The sequence below is a fragment of the Akebia trifoliata genome, chromosome 5 (assembly GCF_017979445.1).
Source record: "Akebia trifoliata isolate Shusen 1 chromosome 5, ASM1797944v1, whole genome shotgun sequence".
In the NCBI taxonomy this organism is placed as follows: Eukaryota; Viridiplantae; Streptophyta; class Magnoliopsida; order Ranunculales; family Lardizabalaceae; genus Akebia; species Akebia trifoliata.
In genome coordinates this window covers 23,318,293-23,336,480 of record NC_141379.1, presented here as the reverse complement: position 1 = coordinate 23,336,480, position 18,188 = coordinate 23,318,293, and the positions used below count along the sequence as shown (strand labels likewise).

Sequence of the window (18,188 nt, the reverse complement as noted above, 5' to 3'; positions counted from 1 at the left end):
TACGTTCAACAAAGAATGCCTCTCAAAATCTAAGAGCTCTCCACCAACTAGTGGAAAATAATAGAATGAGAAAAGTGAATAAGAACTTAGTTTTTTTTTATTATTATAAGCAAAGGATTACTAAAAATTAACTTACCAATTAAAGAAGAAAATATTTAGAAGATATCATCTAGATATTTGTTAATCCCCAAAATTAAAAGGTTCTTAGAATCCAATACCTCGTACAAGATCTAGAATCCTAAGAGGGGCATTGTAAGAATAAAAAACATTCCTCCCAAGGATTAACAAAATTACAAAATCAAGATGATCAAATCTTTTCTAACTCAAAAGATCCGATCCAACAAAGGCAAGGTGAAATTCAACCTTTTTGGTCAGACTCTCTATCAAGCACATCAAAAAGTTCGGCCTCCTAGTCCAACCCTCCTATTTATCACCCCATGAGGTTCGACTTTATGTCTAACCCCCCTTATCAATAACCCCATGAAGTTTGACCTTGTGTCTGACTCCCTATTATCAACCCCATGAGGTTCGGCCTTGAGTTTGATCCCCTCATTATCAACTCTAGGAGGTTTGACCTATCAACTTGTAAGAGGTTCGATCTTGTGTCCAATTCTCCTATTGCTAGACCTTATGAGGTTCGGCCTTATGTTTGACCCCCCCCCCCTTTAATAATTTCTTTATAGGTTCAGTCCCTTGGCAAAATCATTCTTTATATACCTTGAGGTATTCTTGTCTAAATATTTTATAGAAATAGTTTGGCACTCAAAGCAAATTACATTTTAAAATAACTAGAAGCCCAATCTACTTTGAGACAAAAGAAATAATATAGTACAAGGTTACTTAAATGACAAAGATATTACTCAAGACTATTCAAGTAGCATATGGTACTCGAAAGAGTCGTAGCTATATAACTAGACTGAGTCAACTCGAAAATTGAGTAGCCACTGAGTTAGATCAGTTATACATTTAAGACCACTCCTCATGTAAGTTACAATAACCATAAGGAGCGGGTATTCATTATCATCAAAGTGTTATGTATTTTTATTACTATAAATGCTACACAACATGGGTGGGTAGTTACAATTGAATTTACTACCCCCATTCAAGAGCCCACTCTATTTAGTCAAGTCCAAAGTTCAAGTTACACAAGAAATCCCTTAATCTTCTTATCTTCTTATTGTTCTGCATTTTCTTTTAATTTCTAACTTGATCGTTGAAGGCTATTTTGTCAGCACCACATTAATACCTTTTCAGGTGAAGACTAACAAAAAAGAAGATCAGAAAAATATTCACCGGAGAAAATAATCAGAGTTATCATTTATTGCAATGCAAGATTTAAGGATCAAGAAATCAAGTGCTACATAAATCTTGAGGAGTAGGAGACCCAAAATATCTCTTTCACAAATACTCTATCTTTTTTCTTCTTTCAAAAAGGCTACTACCGCATTTTGTACCTATTTGACTTGCTAACTCATCGTTCCATTACATTTTTCTTTTTTAAATAAGTAATGTTCGTCGAAATCCTTGTTAGTATTTTTTTACTAATTTAAGGCAACTCAAGATCATATTCCACTTAGAAAATTCATAAATGACTAAAAACATTGATTTAAAATCAAAACAAACTTTTCCAACTTTCTAAAAATAACCAAAATACCTCTACACCCCATTTTGGGTTAGAAAAGGAAAAGGTTGGAGTTATATTAAAATTGACATCGTTTCACACATTGTTGACGTGGATGTGTGTATGGAACCATAGATGCATTTCATTGAGATATGAGTGAAGAGCATTTATAATTATGTGTGCACCCCCACGTCAGTAATATGTGAAACTATATCAATTTTAATGCCACTTCAGCACAACTTGATTGGAAATATCCCAAAATATCTTAGAACCTTCAGACATAATGAAAAGCACCTTTAGAGGATTATTTGCGGACCATAGCAAAAATAGAGAATGTACTTCAAATATCGAAATCCAACAATAGAGATTTACATGTATCTTAATAATACATATCCTTACGATGTTCCGACAGTTGGATTTTGTATTTTAATGATGGAGAACATGTATTTTTTCATGAGTTATCTAATCGTAATCCATATATTAATAGTTGTCTCCTCTATTTTTCTTAAAACTAATATTTGACCATTTAAATATTATTTATTATAATGAGAGAAGGCCGAGTAGAAGTGTTTCGACACCAAAATTTAGATTCCACAAATACCCTCATCTTAACATTTAAACTTATTATGATTAGGTCATTTTAGTCAAAAACCTAGAAATTTGCAATCGCACGTCTTTGGAATCACGTTGATAATTTTCAAAATTACAAAAATATTCATGCAATCTTCAAAACCAACCTTCAATCAATATTTTACATTACAAATAAACCTTTCTCATGTATACATGTGCATTTTTGTACATGCCACCTTCCAGTTGAACATAAAATATTTAGTTTTTAATAGGATGAATGGAATTTGTGTAATGATTATTTAACTCAACCTGACAGGATAACTCAAAAACTCATGGACGTGACATGTGCAAATAACCGTAGACTTTTTGTCTTGTGATACACAACCGTACATCCCCATAAACATGTGCATTTTTGTATCTGAAGATAAAAAATCTATGACTCTTTGCACATGCAACGTCCGTGAGTTTTTGAGTTATTCTATCAGGTGAAGGTTGAGTTTCAAAATCAGCACTCATCATGTTATTTTTCACGGTCCGCAGTGTCCAATGAAGATAGTCCATTATTTTCCTTTTTGAGATGTACAATTCTCGAGATACAAGTTAAAAAATCAACGATTCTCTATGCATTACCAGATCAGTGCAGTGTTTAACAAATTCTCCACCTAAGGCAAAGTCAAAAAATTAACGAACGTGGACAATTCTTACATGAGTCGTGATGAATGCGTCTTGGTACGCGGCACCCCAAATAATTTTCATCGGGATACGCAGGAAAGAAGATGTGCTGTTCTGTGCCCTGTCAACGTCAGCCGCGTATCAAGATCGCGTGAATTCGTCATTATTCTTCTCACATTGATGATTTTTTTATCAATACAACAGTAAATTTTTACCACTCGTTCGCTAAGGATTCAAAATGACGCTCGACCCGCACAAGCAATGACAAATAAAGGTGAAAAATAGAAGAAAAAAAAAATGGAAAACCATGGACCTTTTGTTAATATATAATAATTCCAAGGGGTTTTTTGTAATTTCACTAAATAATAACCGTCCCCGTATAGGAATCCAGATTCCAGTAATCAAGCGTTACCTGTCTATCAAGGAGAAAAAAAAAAAATCAAAATCTCCGCCCCGATTTTCCTTGCAAACCACATCACCACCTCTCCCGTTTCGATCTAACGTTACTGTGAAATTCCGTGATCTTCATCCTCTGATCTTTCCCTTCTTCATGCATCCATTATTCTCCATCTCCACAGCTTCCAAACGACGCCGTTATCTCCATTAACGGAAATTCCCCTCAACATGCCAACTGTCAGATCCAATTCGGTCAATCGTAGTCGTCAATATTCTTCTCATTCAATCACATTCGATCCTAACAACAACAACAACAACAATGGCAGCAAGAGCTGCAACGGGAGCAACAGCAGCATCGATCATAGCCATCGGATTCAACGGATGGTAGTTCCACAGATGGGTTCCTTGTCTCAGTTACCATCTATGCACGAACATCAAATTTCTTTGGGAGATCATCGAGATGTGAAGATCAACGATTTAGTTGGTAATGGAATCTCTGGAATCCTCTATAAATGGGTGAATTACGGGAAAGGCTGGAGACCTCGATGGTTCGTGCTTCAAGATGGAGTTTTGTCCTATTTCAAGATCCACGGTCCAGATAAGATCGAACTCAATCAAGAAATCGAGAATGGTTCGAAAGTCATCGGTGAGGAATCGATTCGAAGAATCTCTCGTAACAAGAGTAGTCACCCCCAAATTCGTCGCAAACCCTTTGGTGAAGTTCACCTCAAGGTATGTTTCTTAATTCTATGTAAAAAAGGCGGTTTTTTGTTTTTTAATTTAATTTCATATATAATGTTATTAATTGATTTTAATTGCAAAATTATGTTAATTAATTCATTTTGTACGATAAGATCGATTTCTTATTCTCTTTAAAAGGGCAGTTTTTTTTTTTTGTTAATTTAATTTCATATATAATGTGATTGTATCTGAAAAAATATAATTTGCTTTCTTTAATTTAATTTCAGTTTTGTAAAATAAGATCTGTTTCTTATTCTCTTTAAAAAGGCAGTTTTTTTGTTTGTGTGTTAATTTAATTTCAGGTATAATGTGATTAATTGATTGTATCTGAAAAAATTCAATTTTTTGTCTTTAATTTAATTTCAAAAGTATTTTGACTACTTGATTAAATTTGTAAGATAAGGTCTATTTCTTATTCTCCATAAAAAGGCAGTTTCTTTGTTTGTAATTTAGTTTCAGATATAATTTTATTGTACAGAGTTTTTTATTTTTTTGTTATTATTATTATTTATTTTAAATTCAGCTTCAGATTCATTTTGATTGGTTAATATAGGTATCTTCGATCCGAGAGAGCAGATCAGACGACAAGAGATTCTCGGTCTTTACTGGAACAAAGAGGCTACATTTGAGGGCTGAGTCGCGGGAAGATCGAGTGGCGTGGATGGAAGCATTGCAGGCAATGAAGGACATCTTTCCACGGATGTCGAACTGTGAACTCCTAGCCTTGGCCGATAATGTCGTTGTCTCCACAGAGAAATTGAGGCAACGATTGTTGGATGAGGGAGTGAATGAGGAGGTGATCCACAGCAGTGAGCAGATCATGAGGAACGAGTTCTCGATGCTACAGAACCAATTATTGCTCCTCACTCAGAAACAATCTATCCTTATTGACACTCTACGGTATCTAGAGGTATTTATATGTCGATTCATAGATTACTGTCTGTTTGTTTGTTTCTTCTGTCTTATTCAATTTGTATACAATTTTGAAAATTTGTGACTTGGGCACCTCCTTATAAAATATATATGTTTATAATTGGGAAAGAGTGAGTCTTTGAGGTGGCTGTATTTAATTATAGCTTTCATTGAATCAACTAAAAGGCATTTTCCCTAAATTTAGTTATTAATAAAATCTATTTTTTTTTTAAATAAAATATAAATGTTTCAGAATGTATCGATATGTTTCGCTTCCATTCGATTTTTCTAATGACCGGAAACACCAAATGTGAATGGCATTTTGAATATTGGTTTTAGAAACAACTGCTCGAGTGAAACGATTGTGCTTTGGCTTGGGGTTGCACAAAAGTTTGCTTGAGATTACTTCGGGCCCTTCTTTGCTCATTTTGAGCGTGGGAACTTTTAATTTTTTTAAGTATAAATTTTATTTCGGAAAAAGAGAAGAATGTACAACAGGCAGTCGAGTTGACCGACTTAAGAACAAGAAAAAGAAACAAAGAAACAACCTCCCTCGAGCATACAAACTCCCATCTAAAAGAAAAAGTTCTTAAAAAAGAATACCCTTAAACTCAAAAAAGAGCTTAGTTCAACTTTTTAAGATTACAAAAAGAAGGGGGTCCCCTTTACATTGTTGAATCCAAATTAGTCGTTGAAGGTAGTCTACTTCTTTCTTTTCCATTTAATGCGTTGATTAAATAGCCTAATGTTACTTCTATGCTTAGTCATGTTATTAATCTTGGGATTGTTTGTTACACGTTACTACCAAGGTATTAAATTTCGATTTCAGTGTCCATTCCGGTTAGTCATGAAATGGAAATATTTTGATTAGTGTGGAAATGAATACAATTTTTGGAAATGATCGAAATATTGAAGAAATTTTCTTGAACCCATAGGAAATGATAAAATAAGCATTAAAACACACTCATCAAGTCATCAAAATACAATAAACTACTATAAGGAGTGTGATAAATTGCTAATGTTGAATCCAACATTATTATAATATTTCTTTTATTTTTTTATAAATTGCTAATGTATCCAACTAATTGAAACATGGTTGATTGTATGTGTGCTTATATAAATGTACTAATATGCTTAGAATATATTAAAACAAGATGATATGGATAACTAATTAATCATAATTTATATTAATGAATGAATGTTATATGCAATTTTTTTATTACTAAATACTATGTGTAATTTATAAGTTCTTTGTTAAAGCAATAATAAGTTTTTTCAAAAAAGAATAGTTCTGTTGAAATTTACTATTCATTGAAATATTTTGATCAAAATATTGCATTTTTATACCTAAGATTAGATAATTTCGGCCGAAATTCACCATTCATTGAAATATTTAGCAAATGAATAGTGATTTCCACTGAAATATATATACAAAAGTAAACTGTCAGTTAAATTTCATGCCGGAACTTGTGGAAATGGAAATATTTTGATATATTTCGTGGAAATATTTTGATATATTTCAAATTTAATACTATGATTACTACTATAGTGCCCTCTATTACATGACTTACTTCACAGACATTCCGGTGTACTATTATGCTAATTAGTTGGTACTAAAAGGCTAGTAAATGGTTCCTGATTGCTCTTTATTGATTTAATTGCTTGATGATTCCTGATGTTGTCCTATGATAACATACTTCATAGTTCATACCTCACGCTCATAGTAATTTAGTTTCATTCAATAGTTCCTTTCAAAAGAGCTAAATAAAGGATTTTGGCTTTCATACATTTTTTTTAATTTTCTTCTATTCTTGACTGATTGGACTTTGCCTTCGACCATTTAAAACTTTGATTTCCATAGTAAGAGCCGCTCATGTGGAATCTTGCCAATATTAGGATTCATCTCATTTTTATTCCAAAAATCTGTCTGTTTTAGTCTATTTATTCGTACCAACACATCTATCCTTTATAAAGTTACTACAAACAAAATCATCTCACTTCATAATGAATCCCATCTGTGCAGACTATGTTAGTTTCACTACTGATCTCTGACCTTTGTTATTATGTGGTTTACATCTCCATCTGAAAGCATTTAATGGTGTATCACATCCATGGCTATTAAACTGACTTTAACCCAGAATTCTTCTTTCTAATATGCTAAAAGCTACTACTTTCATACTATATTGTGTAGACAGAAAAAGTTGATTTGGAGAATACGCTTGTTGATGAGAGCCAAAGACAATCAAAGACGCATGGGACTTCCCCTAGATCAAGGCAAGACAAATATAGCGGTACGAAATCATGACTCTTCATTTATGGTTCAAGAAAATACTAGTTTTTTTGGTCAACATGACTATTTATGGTGCAGCATGCTTGCATCTGTTTGATATTAAGAGGAACCTTACAAAAAGGAACTATTTTGCCGAACCAAATCTTTGGGATAAGGCTTCCATGGTGATGATTAAAAAAAGGAAATATTTAAGTCAGGTTTGGTTGTGGTTCTTTTATTTTCCCAGTCCTAGAAAATTACTTTTTATCTGAATTTGAAAGTCTAATGAGATAGGTCACAGGCCAATATTCCTTTTGTTTGTGAATTTGTAAGGATTCAAATAGATGCTAATTTCTTTTTCGGTACAATAGATTTAAAACAATTAATATGTTTATGTCCCAGCTTTTATGGCCTCACCTTTAGGGTGTTTGATTGAGTCTAATAGTCTACTTCTTGATACTTTGGCTTTTCCTATCCATTTTGATAATGTATGAAAATCCATTCCTTCTTGATCAAAAGGAATTCCTAGGGATCCAACAAACGAATTAATAAGAACGATGCAAGCAACAAGAATAGCATACAACACTAGCAACTGCAGTGGAATTGCCTGTTTTTTTTTATGTGCAAAGATAGTTTCCAAGAGAAAAAATAGATACAAAGCAAGGTGGTTGAGAGTTGAGACTACCTTTTTCTCTTTTTGATAAGTAAGTGAGACAACCTACTATAATGAAATTACATACAAGGTGAAACAAGATATACATATATATCAAAAGCAATTGAAGAAAATCTCTAACTTCCACCATTCAACACAATCCCACCTAACAAACTAAAACCTCGGAAAAATAAACCTGGAAATCTTTAATAAAGAAGATTGATGTACTACCGGTGCTTTAATTTTATCATAAGCTAGTTTTAGTTTGATTAATTTTTGAGGTTTTGAGTGAAATTTCAGGTCTTTCTTCGGATGCTCAACTTTCTTCTCAATTTGTTGATGTTGGCTTTTGCTAGAAAATCTCTCAAAGTAGAGAAGTCGCAGGACTGATCATATTTATTATATGTTCCAATCTTTCTTCATTTGTGTGTTTCAGCAAATCTTATTCTTTGTTACATTTTTTTCTAGATGGAAGTGCAAGCGAATCAGATGATGACAACGAAAGAAACGATGCTGCAGAGGAAGAAACAGATGACGATGATAACACCTTTTTTGATACACGAGATTTTCTCTCATCAAGTTCATTTAGAAGCAGTGAGTCTGAATTTCGGAGATCATCTTTTGATTCTGATGACGAAGAGCTTTACACAATTGATTCTGAGAATGGTATTGATGATTTCATAAAAGATGTCGGGGTTAACTATTCTTATGTTAGGCGGCGTAAGAAATTGCCTGACCCAATTGAAAAAGAGAAGGGTGTCAGCCTCTGGTCAATGATTAAAGATAACATTGGGAAAGATCTCACCAAAGTCTGTCTTCCTGTTTACTTCAATGAGCCCCTATCTTCTTTACAAAAATGTTTTGAAGATCTGGAGTACTCTTTCCTTATCGACAGAGCATATGAATGGGGTAAAAGGGTAAGTTTGTAATAAGATATTGATGGCATTTGTTTTCCTGTACATAGTACTAATATTAAAATATTTCTATTTCCATGAGGCTCAACAAAAATTTTAATTGACAATTCTTTTTTGTATATATTTTGGTGGAAAGGATGACTTATTTGAAGAAATATTTTGATGAATAATATATTCCGAAATAATCAAAATTAAGGTATAAAAGGTGATTGAAGTATTCTTCGTTGAAAAAATCATCCAAAAAATATTGATAGCATTTTTAAAAATCACAAAGAATATAGTTTACTTGAAGAAAGGACTTGTAAATTACACATAATATTCATTTATTAGTAGATATGAATTATGATTAGTTAGGAACTTTTTTATGTATACTAAGCATATTAGCGTTTTATAAAAGCATTCACATACAATCGTCCACATTTGAATTAGTTGGATGTATCATTAATTTATTTTGTACACATTTGAAATATCTTTACTATTATAATGAGAGAAGGCAGAGTATATTGTAGACACCAACCAAATTCGTAGTAGTTAAAAAAATTAAATTCCAAAAACACCCCCACATTAAATAAATTATTATAATGAAAGAAGGGTGAGCATTGTCGACGCAAATCCATGTTACTTAAATTTCAAATTACAAAAATACCCTTGCTTAACATTAAATGGCACGTGTTATAATACTAGAATATTTATATGAAATTTCCAAAATAACCTTTGAATAATTATAAAGACAATTATACCCATGTAGGAATCCTAAATTTTGCAGATCATGTGGAAACGCACACCACCCATTAGTAAAATATAAAAAAATGTGAATTTAGTACTTAATGTTTGTTCATTAAAACAAGTGTTTTACATATTAAGGTTTATGTAGTATGTGGCAATATTAGTCTCATTTTATGTAAAACATAATTGTTTTTGGTTGATAGGCTCTTAGATCTCATGCTAACATGTAGTGTAATGATATTGATCTTCTTTTCCACTCTTCTTATGGTTTATTATGGTATGAAGTGTGTTTTTATATCTATTTTATCATTACCCAAAATTTCAATGAAAATTTCCTCAACATTTATATATTTTTCACAACATTTCAATCATCTCCAGAAAAATTGTATTAATTTCCACACGAATCAAAATACGTCCATGAAATATTTCCATTTCCAAGTTTGACGGATATACTAGAACAAAAAATAAATGCCTTTCCTGCTTATCAAGTTAATCATTGTTATCCTATTTGGGGAGGATGTAAGAATTTAATGTCACCATTTTGGATCAATTTGATGATAAAGTTTACTGTCATTGGAAGCACAAGGGATAAACCGAGTGAAGAATAGCACTCACCGAGAAACCTAGAGGATGTGCTTTCGAACTCGAGGGTATTAATGTAACCTGGACTCGAGGATTTTTAATTTCATGAATTGGTATTTTAGGAATTTAAATTAATAGGTTTAGTTTTTTCATTTTAATAAATTAAGGAGTAGGATTTAATTGGTCAATCTAATGGTTAGGATTGTCCTTGGATTAGGCTTTTCTATAGAAACTCATTGCAATAGGAAGCATTTTTGTCATTTTGATATTTGGTATTTCCCTAAGAAAAGATCTAGGTGATCCCTCTTTGTAGGGTTCCTAGAATAATTGTATAGTCTGTTGAGGAGTCTAGACTCGATCACCACGCCATGTTGCATTCATTCTTTCACTAGTCATCTGTGATTGAAGATTCCTGCGTTTATCATATCATCTTGTCTCCTGTTGGGAGTGCCCATCACTATCATTGTTCCATTAATATTATTGTTACCATTTTCCCTATCATTGCTCTCTATTATTTTTATTTTCATTTTCACTGTGAAGTCTGTTTACCGTTGATACCATCTCAAAGCAACACGTTCTTTCTAGGGGCAACTTTTCTTTAGTGAAGTGGAAAGTTGTTATCAACTCTGTCGTGCTAGACTCCCATATAGTCGTTGATACTAGGAAGCTATGTAACAATGACATCAAAATGTGGGCTGATGTCTAACATGATGCCTTCAAGAAGCTTGAGACATCAATGCATCCATGCAAATTTATTGTTGTATATTATGATGTTTTAGCTATATTTAACTGGAAAGTTTTTACAAAATGTTACCAAGGAAACAAAATAGATAATACAAGTAGATTATAATATTAAACAATTATGGTTTTTGTTAACAACTAGTAAATTAATGCATGGAGGACAAACACACTAGCTCGCTTTTCAAGTCCTTATTTATAAAGATCACAATATAAATTGCTAATGTTGCAGTCCCTAGCCACAAACCGACATCCACCTAGTTGAACATATGAGTACTTTTATCAAAATAACATGCTGTGTTTGCCTTGCTGTTCTGAATAGCTGCTTTTCTCTCGTGATGTAGATTAAAGCACCACTCCCTTCATCAGCATCTATAAATTAGCTCAATTTGTTTAATATGCATTTCTTTATCAACTTCTTATCAACCTGTTGATATACTTTGGTAGGGTAATAGCCTTATGAGGATTCTTAATGTAGCAGCATTTGCTGTATCGGCATATGCTTCTACTGATGGAAGAAATTGCAAGCCGTTCAATCCACTTTTGGGGGAGACATATGAGGCTGAATACCCAGACAAAGGCCTTCGTTTTTTCTCAGAGAAGGTTTCATCTTTAAGCTAAATACTTTGTTTCAAATTATGTCAATCTAATATATTTTGTACGTTTCAACATGCCAAACATTCTTGTTTACCCAAAATATGCAAGAACCTGCTTTGTGCAATTGACTGCTTAAATTTCTTGAACTAATAAAATAATCTACATATGCAGTTGTGGATTGTTTGGGGTATCATTGTGCTTGTAGAGTGGTTTCTTGTATTATTTCTAGCTTTTTACTAAGCAATAAATTATTTGAATTATGGAACTCATGTCCTATTGGGGCATGTATTGTGAAAATCAGATCTGAACCTTTATTATTATTGAGTTCTACAAAGGAAATTTAGATATGAAAACCAAAAGAAGTGGAATAAGTTTGGCTCATAATGAATTTATTCTACTATCAAAGTTTTCTATAAGCATAATGAAGCCATTCTGATATCGGTGATGCTAAGAATGGCTAGGAAATTTAGAAAAAGGTGTCATTCATATGATGAACAGCATCTCTTAGAAGACTAAATTGACAACTGGTATCCGCAGGGATTAATCTGACTGCCAAAGGGTGTGGGGATACCCTTTTGCATAAAAAAAAGAATAAACCTGTAAAAATCTATTGGACTTATTTCCAATGCACAATACCTTAGAACAAGCTCCCTTAACTTCCGCACGAGGAACCCTAGGGTTCAGATTTCTCAAATAATGTACTCTCATTTATTTACCATAAGGCAGAAGCATGAAATAAGTGGAAATGTTCTTCAGTGGGTTGGGACAAGAAAAAGGGCCATTGTGCAGTGACTTACCATTTGGTTTGTTTATCCTCTGATAGTTGCCCTTCAGTAGTTGTTGTTCGTCTTTTTTCTTATACATTATAGCATGAATTATTCAGACAGCTAGAATAAATGTTTTCATGGATGTGTCATTTCATTTCACTCTTTTCCTGTTATCTCGTTAAATTTGTTGATATTAATAAACATTTTAAGGTTTCTTTTATTCTGGGGCAGGTCAGTCATCATCCCATGATTGTTGCATGTCACTGTGAGGGAAGGGGATGGAAATTTTGGGCAGATAGTAATTTAAAAAGCAAGTTCTGGGGTCGATCAATTCAGCTCGATCCTGTTGGTGTTCTAACCATTGAGTTTGATGATGGAGAAGTTTTTCAATGGAGCAAGGTATGAACAAAATGATTGAGATCACTAAATTAATTTCTCGATATGATAGCTGAACAATGGACTCTTCCATCAGGTCACAACGTCCATTTACAACCTTATATTGGGAAAGCTTTATTGCGATCACTATGGTACAATGCGTATACAAGGAAATCGTGAATACTCATGTAAGCTAAAGTTCAAGGAGCAGTCAATCATAGACAGAAATCCACATCAGGTGCCCCTACTTTTCTGATCTTGTAAATCCTATTTGTTTCCATAGTAATTGGTGAATAGAGCTCTTTTTATTCACATAAAAAAGTGCTTGATTACTTGGTGCTGCTCTGTTGTCACTATTGCAATAAAATTGTATTCCTCATAATTACTTGATAGGTTAGGAAGTTAGAGTAAGATTTATGGAAGCAGATCTCCAAATTCTCAGCCCTCTTACTTTTATTCTTATCTCTTACATCTCTAAGTTTAGAAGAGGACTGAGAAGCAATGCCAGGAAATGCATTTCATGCAAGAGGTGGCTTTTTTGGGAATGTTTTTGGGAAATGGATGGCCTTGGTTTCTTAAAAGTTGAAATGTGTGAAAAAACATGTTGGAAATGCAGGTGAAATGCTTTAGGGATATGCTTTAAAAAAAAAAGCTTGAGAAACAGGTCTACTTAGCAGACTTCACGTGCTTCCTTTGCATTTCTTACGTTTCCCCAAGTGTTTCCCTTTTTTATTTTGATAAGTCCCAAGTGTTTCCCCTTTGCCACATTGAGTAAAATGTTTAGGGGCCATTTTCTGTACCCACTTTTTCTCTTGGGCAATAATTAGAAGTTTACAATCTTCTCTTTTCTTGGGAAATCTGACTGCACTTGCTATTCTGTTATTTATTGTACACCGGGCAGTCAAGATTGTGTCATTGTGTTTGATTTCACTGCAACATTAATTTCTTTTTAATTTATCATGTACTGTAAAAATTTTAACTTTAAATCAAAGGACTAATGGTTTATTCGCTGGTCAATGATATGCTATTTGTATTGCATAGTACTTGCAATATCCATTGGTCTTTCACATTGAATTGTTCAATAAGTTTATCTTGGGTGGGTCCCCTGTTACTTGCCTTTGCACTGGCTTGTAGACTTATCGAGTGAAACAAAAGCTTCATTAAAATCCAAAATATGAGTGAGTCCTCAAGCCTTTCTTTTTTTCATTTTTATACTTTGGAGGTATTGTCACGGCCATTGATATTAATATAAAGATTCCAATGCATTGTTTTGTTACTGGATCTTCACTTAGATTTGAGATTGGACAATGTAAACTTGACAGAGATACTAATACAAGGGTACCAACATTGATTTTTTTCCCCAGATTAACTGGGATCCTTAATTCCTAAAACAAGGATAAGGAAGGCATTTGTACCAAAGCGATCACTTATACTCTCATAGGCCACACATATTCATTAATGCTAGACATGATTTATGCATTAAAAAAACCTCAAAATTTCTTATTCCTTATTATCTCATCATGATCATCATTGTCGTCATCATCATCAGCACTTCGAGAATGTTTATATCTTTGGATGTTCTCATGTAGTGATCAGCTGAAACTATGGGTAATGATTCACAAAGATGTATACCTATTAGAATTTTATTCTTTCTTTCTTAGGAGTAAAATGGAGCCTGTTTGGGTCTTGGCTTGATTTAGATGTGGGGTGGTTGAAAATGTTAGACAACCCCTCATGCTTTGGTGAATATTTAAGATACCCCCTGCATTTAAAAACTGATGAGAACTAACAATGTAATACCTATGTCGAGAATTCAAGTATTTTATACGTCATTTAGTCTAATCCTTTGTAGGAATTACTCGTATAACGAACTTGCAAAATTGATGTGTATTGCAAAGAGATTTGTTCTTTTTGCATCACCTTAATTGTTGTTTGAGACAGTTTCATTTTTTTCTCCAAGAGATTTTTAACCTTGATTATGACAGATGTAGCTGTGGTGCAGGTACAAGGTATAGTTCAAGATAAGAAGGGAAAAACAGTGGCAACTCTATTAGGAAAATGGGATGAGAGCATGCATTTTGTAAACGGAGACTATTCTGCAAAGGGTAAAGGATCAGAATTGTCCGATGCCCATTTACTTTGGAAGCGAAGCAAGCCATCCAAATTCCCGACAAGATATAACCTGACTCGCTTCGCAACGACACTAAACGAGCTCACCCCTGGATTAAAGGTGATGAGTTTAATAGGGGACTTCCAACTCAAAGACCATCTTCTTCTTGTGTAAGTTACCTCTCTTTATTTGTCAATATTAACATTAATTTTATATGCAGGAAAAGTTGCCACCAACAGATTCAAGGCTCAGACCCGACCAGAGATGCCTAGAGAATGGGGAGTACGAGATGGCAAATTCAGAGAAGTTACGGCTAGAGCAGAGGCAGCGGCAGGTGAATTAGCATCCCATAATATTAGTGATATTCTATTGCCACATCGACTTTTGCTAATGCCAACCCCAATTCATATGTAAATCACCAAATAAATAGCACACATCTTGTGTTGGCATTAGTAAAAGTTGGTGTGGCAATAGAAGCTCTCTAATGTTATTTGGCTACCTATCCTTGTTCGTGTGTGTGTGTGTGTGTGCGCGCGTGTTATTATTCATTTCTCCATGAAAAATTATGTAATAGAGCTAATGTGAATGCAGTCGCGAAAGATGCAAGAGAGCGGTTGGAAGCCTAAGTGGTTTGCCAAAGATAAAGAAACCGATGCTTATCGCTACATTGGTGGATACTGGGAAGCTAGGGAACGGGGAAATTGGGAATCCTGCCCTGATATCTTTGGCCAAGTCCCTACAGATCAATCGTCAGACTGAAAAATGTTTGTTTCAATTTTTGTTCTCTTATAACCATTCATTTTCTTTCTATTTCATTCTTTTTAGTAACTGATTGAGCGCTCTCACCATTTCCGAGCTGTTGAGATCCAACATGGTTGACGAGCATGCAATTAATGAAATTTCTATTGTTCCTTTTCTCTCTTGCAATAATCATGTTTAATGCATGGAACCTTGTGAGAATAGAAAATTACCTATATTGCCACACCAACTTTTATGCACCAAATAATGAAATTAAAGATGATTTTGGATGGACATAGTCACTCTATTTTTTAACTTACTGATCCTTTTTTTTCGCATTATTTTGTTCTCGATGCTGCTTCAATTTTGGGTTTCTAATCAGGTGAAATGTGTGGGCGGTGCGTGCCACCGTGGATTAGTCCCTATCAGATATGATTGGAAGTACGGATCGGGCCAGACCCGGTTACGGTCCAATCCGCTGTCAACAGCAATACCATGTCTTAGAAAAAAAAGACTTAACATGATCAGAATCCAAATTATTCACATAGGCATGGGGGATGTGACCTAATCTTTGGCCTGAGTTTTAAAACCTTCAAGGTCAGAACCCAAGTTAATCATATAAGCAAAAGTGGTACCTTCTGATGATTGCTATCCTAACAATCAGCGCAGAATTAGCTTCTCATTGTACAGAACAAGTTATCGAGCTCCTCCCACCACTCCCTATTAAGTTATAAGTATTCGATCAGACGGTGATGATGCATTCATATTCTTTGGAGAAACTATACCTAATTAACTGGTTTGAATTGGTTCAGTATAATGATTTCTGATATTATATACTAAAATTGTATGGTTATAATTGGAAATGATGTTTTGTGATTGTAGCATCTATTAATTCAGTTTGTAATAAAAATTAGTTATCTTTTATGTTTACCCTTAACCCCATCCCCATCCCATTTGGGAGGATTTGGTTCATTCGAGTCAAATTAAGTTAATCACCACTCATGGTTTTAAAACTTATCAAAGACTCAATCGTAGAGACAATCCACTATAACGACTTGTTTAAGATCCAAGATGACCATATCTTCAAAACTTGACCAAGTCAACTATAAAAAATTAAATGCTTGTATTTTAAAATAATATATTGTGATAGATAGATTCAACCAAACCAAAATCGAATACCCCAGTTCCAGATCCCTTTTTAGTGGAACCGATTAGAGCCAGGTCAAAAATAAAACCGAACCGATAAGAAAGTTGTTAGGTTCTATCCAATGGGTACCTGGAACCGATTTATTTTATCATTTTTTTTTCATTCTATAAATGATTTAAGGTATTTTTTATTTCAAAAATAAATGTATGTTATATAAAATTCTTCAATTTTTTTTATAAATTATCAATTGAAACTTAATATGAGTTACTTTTCTAAAAAATTATTACTTTTAACAAAAAAAAAAATTTTTACTTTTGAAAAAAATAATTAATTTGTATCTTAAGTATAACAAATTAAACTAAGTTAACAATTTTGTTGATAATATGTTAATTTTTTTTTATAATGATTTAAAATACGTTTTTTGTCATTCAATTCTTGAGAATTGGAACCAATAGGAACCCGTGATTTTCGGTGGTTCTGATTCCGGTTCTATTTATTTTGGAACCGAATTTGGAACTGACAAGAACCAGAACCAAACTAATATGATGGTTATGGTTCTAAGTCCTTAGGAACCGACCCATTAACACCCCTAGTGATAGATCAGTTATAAAACCATTGAGATCATGTGTTTTTTTTAAAGAAACATTTTCCTTCTTTGATAAGATTTAAGCCTTACTAAGGGTCATTTTGTTCAAATGGATTACCATATCAGCAATCCAGCAACATAAAACTCAAGTTTATTTGAAAATCTTAGATCCAAAAATCAAAAATCAAAAATCAACAAAATCAAAAATCAATTTCTTTTAAGCTTGATCTAAGGTTTTGAAAATGAATAACTACCGAACTTGCACATAACCCTAAAACTTAAAATTGAAATTCGACAGTGAAAAATAACTTTTTTTTTTATTTTATTCTTTTCAAAGTTCGTATAATTTTATCATCTACAACCCTAAAGCATAGGATCATGTTTTTGGATGCCACAAGGTGAGCCCAAGGAGCTTTAGTGAGGGTAAAATCCTTACCAACCTAGTAAGGCTAGTTGGACTTTTTTTTAAATATTTTATGAGTCATACTTCATGAGTTATCGGATCTAGATTCTTGACCTTACAACTTACAGAAGAGTCATGATTTTCTAATGCCCCCCTTTGACACACGCCCCCTGATGTGGCATGGGTTAGAACCACAGATTTTCCCCTTGGCATACACAATTGTACATTCCCATAAATATGTGCAATTGTGTATCTCGAGAAAAATATATATGGTTCTAGCACATGCCATGTCAAGGGACTTATGTCACCGAGGGGGGGGGGGAGGGGGCTTTAGAAAATCATTCTTGTTTATAAAAATAGATTTTAATGATTCTTCATGAGGATTGAGACAAGGCAATAAATGTATTTAAAAACCACGTCACTGATCTGATCCCAAAAGCCCGTTCTTTTAGGCCTTGTTTGATATAGTTGTCAAAATTTGTTGTCTACTGTAAGAAGTTATTGTCAGAAATAGCTGTAAAAAGTTGAAACACTGAAAATTTTATTTGATATAGTCTTGTAAAAGTGTTGTGCTGTTTATCAGAATATGGTAAATATTGTTTGATACAGCTGCTGGATTCTGTTGTATTAGGGTAAATTGACCAAAATACCCTTAATGTTGATAATGCACCT

General features: G+C 33.5%; 1 protein-coding gene across 1 annotated transcript; it reads left to right on the top strand.

Annotated features, from left to right (window-relative positions):
- Positions 1 to 3,270: 3,270 nt before the first annotated feature.
- On the top strand, positions 3,271 to 15,559 carry LOC147401677 (oxysterol-binding protein-related protein 1C-like). The gene is made up of 10 exons (XM_086443038.1): positions 3,271 to 3,991; positions 4,554 to 4,910; positions 7,104 to 7,203; positions 8,302 to 8,750; positions 11,241 to 11,396; positions 12,389 to 12,556; positions 12,630 to 12,770; positions 14,535 to 14,762; positions 14,863 to 14,976; positions 15,234 to 15,559. The coding sequence occupies exons 1-10, from the start codon at positions 3,488 to 3,490 to the stop codon at positions 15,399 to 15,401; spliced, it is 2,385 nt and encodes a 794-aa protein (XP_086299164.1). The 5' UTR covers positions 3,271 to 3,487; the 3' UTR covers positions 15,402 to 15,559.
- The last annotated feature ends 2,629 nt before the right edge of the window (positions 15,560 to 18,188 follow it).